Source organism: Saccostrea cucullata, unplaced genomic scaffold, assembly GCF_032062105.1.
Source record: "Saccostrea cucullata isolate Sc308-1 unplaced genomic scaffold, CSIRO_AGI_Scuc_v1 ctg2388, whole genome shotgun sequence".
Lineage (NCBI taxonomy): Eukaryota > Metazoa > Mollusca > Bivalvia > Ostreida > Ostreidae > Saccostrea > Saccostrea cuccullata.
In genome coordinates this window covers 1-6,447 of record NW_026935879.1, presented here as the reverse complement: position 1 = coordinate 6,447, position 6,447 = coordinate 1, and the positions used below count along the sequence as shown (strand labels likewise).

Below are 6,447 nucleotides of genomic sequence, written 5' to 3'. Positions count from 1 at the left end.
CATGTACTATATATAGTATTCTAGAAATGTATAAAAAGCCTGAGTACATCGACAGTTGCATTTGTATTCATAAAAGTAAATAAATTCATACAATAATATTCTTTATTATGTTCCCCAAACGAAGTTGGGGAACATATTGTTTTTACTCTGTTTCTTATTATTATGTTCCCCAAACGAAGTTGGGGAACATATTGTTTTTACTCTGTTTCTTATTATTATGTTCCCCAAACGGAGTTTGGGAACATATTGTTTTTACTCGGTTTCTTATTATTATTATTATTATTATTATTATTATTATTCTTTTTTTTCTTCTTTGTTCTCCGGTACTTTTTTTGTCCGCGAGTGTTCTCAGAAACTGTTCACCCAACTAAGTTAAAACCTTTTTAGGGTTAATAGGTGTCAAGTGTAGGTGTGCACAACGAAGGTCATTTTGCGCGCATACGCATGCACGTGCGTGCGCGTGAAATGAGTGAAATGACTGATATACTTATTATAGCCATAACTTTTACATTTTTTATTGAAATGCTTTGAAACTCATTCTATAAGGATATATTAATAGTCTAGATAATATGACATGGTCAAATTAGCACGAACTCACGTGCATGCACGTGCGCTTCCCTCTGATTGGCTGAAACAAAGATTTCAATATCTCTTTTGTTTTTTGACGAAATGCTTTGAAATTTTAAACATAGTAATGCATTAGGATATACTACAATATAATATATAGCAGGTATCATGAAAACACGCGCATGCACGTGCGCTGCAATCTGATTTGCTTAAACTTTAAATGGGTATAACTCCTTTGATTTTCAACCAAACAGGATGGGATTTCGAACATAGATAGACATAGTGGATTCCTACAAAAAGGTAAGGTCATCATGCACATGCATGCACGTGCATGCACATGAGATGGATAAAATCAAAAATACACTTGATGAAGCGTATTTTTTAATACTTTTGGATTAAATGCTTTATTATTTTATTATATTAATGTATATAGATAGTGTAGACAAGAGAATATGGTCATTACGCACATGCATTTACATGTGCACGCGTGCAAATGCTAAAATTTGAATATACTCGGTATACTTCAGGGAAACGTTGTTAAAGTGTAAAATGCATAGAGTTTGTCGTTTTTGATGAAGCTTAAAGGGAGTATGGCACCAAAAGGGAGTTGGGGAGCGTTTGGGGAACATCTGTAACGGTTCCCGTTACAATTAGCCCTAGTTATGTTCCCCAAACGAAGTTGGGGAACATATTGTTTTTACTCTGTTTCTTATTATTATTATTATTATTATTATTATTTTTCTTCTTCTTCTTCCTGGAACTTTTTTGTCCGGGAATGATCTTGTAAACTGTTCGTCCGATGTAGGTAAAACCCTTTTAGGGTTAGTAGACATGTTATGTAGATTTGCGGAATCAAGGTCATTTTGCGCGCACGTGCTTGCAAGAGCGTGCACGTGCAACACGTGAAATGACCAACAAAATAGATATAGCCACAACTGTTCTATTTTTAGATGAAATGCTTTGAAACTCATAATGTAAGAATACATTAGTAGTATAGACAAGATGGCATGGTCAAAATAGCAAGATCTCACGCGCATGCACGTGCGCTTCGCTCTGATTGGCTGAAACTAAAGTCTCAATATCTTTCTTGTTTCTAGTCATAATCTTTTGAAATTTTGAACATAGTCCTACATTATGAAGATCTACAGCATGATATATAAAATTTTTCATGAAAGCATGCGCATGCGCGATTGCTGCAATCTGATTGGCTGAAACTTTAAATGGCTATATCTCCCTTGTTTTTTGACGAAATGCTTTGAAATTTAAAACATAGTCATGCATTAGGATATCCTAAAATATGATATAGAAAAAAAAATTCATGAAATCACGCGCATGCACGTGTGCTGCAATCTGATTGGCTGAAACTTTATATGGCTATATCTCCTTAAAGTTTGTTTTTTGACGAAATGTTTGGAATTTCAAAATATAATCATTCATTTAGATATCCTGCAATACGATAAAGATAAAAAGTTATGAAATCACGCGCATGCATGTGTAATGCAATCTGATTGGCTGAAACTTCAAATGGCTATAACTCCTTTGTTTTTCAACCAAACAGGATGGGATTTAGAACATAGATAAATATAAGGGACTCCTACAAGAAGGTGTAGTCATTTTGTACGTGCGTGCACGTGCATAAAGTAAAATTAAAAATACACTCGAATGATCGAATTTTTTTAATACTTTTGGATTAAATGCTTTTATCTTAAGTATATTAAAATTTTAGATAGTGTAGACAAGATAATATGGTCGTTACGCACATGAACACGCGTGCAATGCCTATTTTTAAATATATTTTGTATTTTTCTATGAAGACCTTGATTAAGTCTAAATTCCATTAAGTATTTCTTATTTGATAGAGATTACAGGGAATATGGCACCAAAAGGGAGTTGGGGAGCGTTTGGGGAACATCTGTAACGGTCCCCGTTACAATTAGCACTAGTTATTATTATTATTATTTTTTTTTTCTTATTTCTTCTCCTGTACTTTTTTTGTCCGCGAGTGTTCTCAGAAACTGTTCACCCAACTGAGCTAAAACCTTTTTAGGGTTAATAGGTGTGTAGTGTAGGTGTGCGGAACGAAGGTCATTTTTCGCGCATACGCATGCACGTGCGTGCGCGTGAAATGAGTGAATTGACTGATATATTTAATATGGATGTAACTTCTATATTTTTTGATGAAATGTTTTGAAACTCATTATATAAGGATATATAAAATGTATAGATATGATTACATGGTCAAATTTGCATGAACTCACGCGCATGCACGTGCGCTTTGCTCTGATTGGCTGAAACAAAATCCTCAATATCTTTTTTGTTTTTCGATGAAATGCTTTGAAATTTATAACATAGTCATACATTAGGATTCCCTACAATATGATATATAAAAATTTTCGTGAAATCACGTGCATGCACGTGCGCTGCAATCTGTTTGGCTGAAACTTTAAATGATTATAACTCCCTTGGTTTCCAACCAAACATGATGGGATTTAGAACATAGATAGACATAAAGGACTCCTACAAGATGGTATGGTCAGCATTTACATGCATGCACGTGCGTGCACGTGCACTTTGCTCTGATTGGCTGAAACAAAAATCTCAATATCTTTTCTGTTTTCTGACAAAATGCTTTGAAATTTAAAACATAGGCATACTTTAAGATGTCCTACAATATGATATATAATAATTGTCATGAAAACACGCGCATGTACGTGCGCTGCAATCTGATTGGCTTAAACTTTAAAATGGCTATAAATCCCTTGTTTTTCAACCAAACAAGATGGGATTAAGAACATAGACAGGCATAATGGACTCCTACAAGAAGGTATGGTCATCATGCACGTGCGTGCACGTGCAATGAGTAAAATAGTGTAGACAAGATGATATAGTCATTACGCTCATGCAATGTTGTTTAAGTCTTAAATGCATAGATTCTGCCTATTTTAATGAAACTTACAGGAATATGGCACTAAAAGGGAGTTGGGTAGCGTTTGGGGAACATCTGTAACGGTTCCCGTTACAATTAGCACTAGTTATTATTATTTTTCTTCTTCTTCTTCTTCTTCTTCCTGGGTACTTTTTTGTCCGGGAGTGATCTTGTAAACTGTTCATCCGATGTAGGTAAAACCTTTATAGGGTCATTGGACATGTTATGTAGATTTGCGGAATCAAGGTCATTTTGCGCGCACGTGCTTGCAAGAGCGCGCACGTGCAACACGTGAAATGACCAATATAATAGATATAGCTTAAATTTTTCTATTTTTTGATGAAATGCTTTGAAACTCATAATATGAAGATATATTTGTGGTATAAATATGATGACATGATCAAAATTGCAAGATCTCACGCACATGCACGTGCACTTCGCTCTGATTGGCTGAAACTAAAGTCTCAATATCTTTCTTGTTTTTTGACAAAATCCTTTGAAATTTTGAACATAGTCATACACTATGAAGATCTATAGCATGATATATAAGAATTATAAAGAAAGCATGCGCATGCACGTGTGCTGCAATCTGATTGGCTGAAACTTTAAATGACTATATCTTGCTAAGTTCTCAACGAAACGAGATGAAATTTAGAATATGAATAGGTATAATGGATTTATACATTATGGTACAATTAAAATTGAATACAAGGTCATGCATGCATGCACGTGCGCATGCGCTATACGTAAAAAATCACTAATGTATTTAAAAACAGTGACATTTATATTTTTATGATATTTTTATTGATTCTCACAATATAAAGATATGAAGATAAAGTCTTACAGGAAAATGGCACAAAAAGGGATTTTGGGAGCGTTTGGGGAACATCTGTAACGGTCCCCGTTACAATTAAAACTAGTTTTAATATGCCTTATGTATTTTTAATACTTGAATGGCTTCCACAATACATGTTTAGATACAGATTAAAATTATAATTCAAATTGATTTTTGAACCAATAAGGATGCTTTACAATGTTTTTCATATATATATTTTTAAAAAAAGGCAATATGAAAATTCTTGAAGCAGCTTAATGCAGGTGCTATAATGACAAATGATTGATTGATTCATTGATTACTATTGTTTAACGCCAAGTCGAGAGTATTTCAGCCAATCAGCCATGTTTCAGTGATAAGACCACTGATATGATAAGTACAAATTTATGTTTAGTGAAATATTCAATCAGACGTTTCTATATTCCTGCATTAAACAGGATATATTGTTATCTTTTTTGAATCAGTGATTTATAATACACAATTTTGCTTTTAATACTAAAATATGTTCACTTGTAATAAAAACATTCTTGTCCATAATATTTTAAAGAGTGCTGTCAATGATGCATCAGAATCAAAACATTTAGTTTTAATCCAACATTCATAAAAAGAAAGAGACTTATTGAACAAGTACATGTATATGTACTTCACAATAAAGATAAGCATTTTATCTCTGAGTCAATTTTAATATTCGAACGATATGCATACCAATATGTCTTCCTCAATTAAGAGTCTGTAGATCTAACCTCTGTTAGTCGAATTGACTCTGTAATAGCGAAACTTTTCTTTTGCTTTTCTTTAGGACAACAGATGGTGTAGTATAACCATCTCAGAGATTGGTGAATGATGTTTCGGAATTTTGATTCCCCGATTAAGTATATGAAAGGGTTGATGATATTGTTAATGAAGAATGCTCTGGCTAAAAGCGGTAGAGTTCCCAAAACAATGGGGCTTGGCGGGAAAATGTTACCTCTTTTGAATGTAGAGATAGCATCCAAAATACAGTTTGGAAGATAGCACACAATAAAAGCCACCGTAATTGCAATCATAAGTTTTGTAATTCTTGGGTTCGTTTTGTTCAGTCTTTCATTCATATTTTTTGTCGATTGCTTTCTAGTATGTTTACGAAGTGACAAAATCACAAGAGTATATAGCACAGTTAGCAACAAAAATACTAACGCGTACAAAACGAAGAGAATAGTAGAATAAATGAATGGATATTTTGTGTCTCTAATATTATCATCAATAGAACAGTCAAAACCAGTAACATTCCCAGGAAAATACACTTGTTTAATCCCTTGTATGATTGCATTTGGCCACGAAAAGGCAATGGCCAGAAGGATGGCGGCCGCGCAGCACAGACGAGCCTGAATTAAAGTGGTGGCGGTAGAAAACGGGTGACAAATCTTTTTGTATCTACCCGCTGCCATCACAACAAGAACAAAAGCTGATCCAATCTTAAATACATTCCCAAAGAAACGACCACATTTGCAGAAAGCTTCACTATAAAACATAACCGGGTAGGCGTTGTCCACAACTTCAACGGGCATGGCGAAAATACAGGAGAGAAGGTCAATGACCGCTAGGGTCAGGATGTACAGTCGAAATGTGGACGGTGGATACTTTAGGGAATACACAATAATGACCACCGTGTTTCCAATTACTCCAATGATAATTAGAATGGTTAGGAAAATAACGGTGGGGAGTCGTTGTTCCGCTTTTGACGCATTGATTTCTTCTAAAGTCTGGAAAAGTTGTGTAGAAGTATTTGAAATCACCATTGTCAGATTTTCCATCTTTTGATGCTGAAAGAAAAATGAATACAAAATTTGGGTTTTTCAACTTTCCAATAAGATTTTCATCACAGTTTTTCACATAGCCACAATATAAAGAATAATGGATAATATAACAATTACACGCAACCGCTTAGTAACATATGTGCCTCTTAGTAGCAGACAGAGAAAACAGCGTTGATAGGCCCTTTGTTTCCTCTAAGCACTAATTTGAATGTCAACATGACCTGGTCAAATGAATTATGAATACAAATGTCAATGCCCCTACTTCATTTATCCAAGTTAGGAAATCGAATTTGTCACCATTCTTAATTTGTTACACTATTTCT

At 34.3% G+C, this 6,447-nt stretch overlaps 1 protein-coding gene across 1 annotated transcript; it reads right to left on the bottom strand.

The window, feature by feature from the left end:
• Positions 1-5,008: 5,008 nt before the first annotated feature.
• Positions 5,009-6,160, bottom strand: LOC134244114 (C3a anaphylatoxin chemotactic receptor-like). Its single transcript, XM_062726388.1, has one exon. The coding sequence runs from the start codon at positions 6,119-6,121 to the stop codon at positions 5,051-5,053; it is 1,071 nt and encodes a 356-aa protein (XP_062582372.1). The 5' UTR covers positions 6,122-6,160; the 3' UTR covers positions 5,009-5,050.
• Positions 6,161-6,447: the final 287 nt, after the last annotated feature.

What these genes read in the sequence shown, in the direction of transcription:
- LOC134244114 (XM_062726388.1), bottom strand. Translation starts at nt 6,121, where the DNA reads ATGGAAAATCTGACAATGGTGATTTCAAATACTTCTACACAACTTTTC.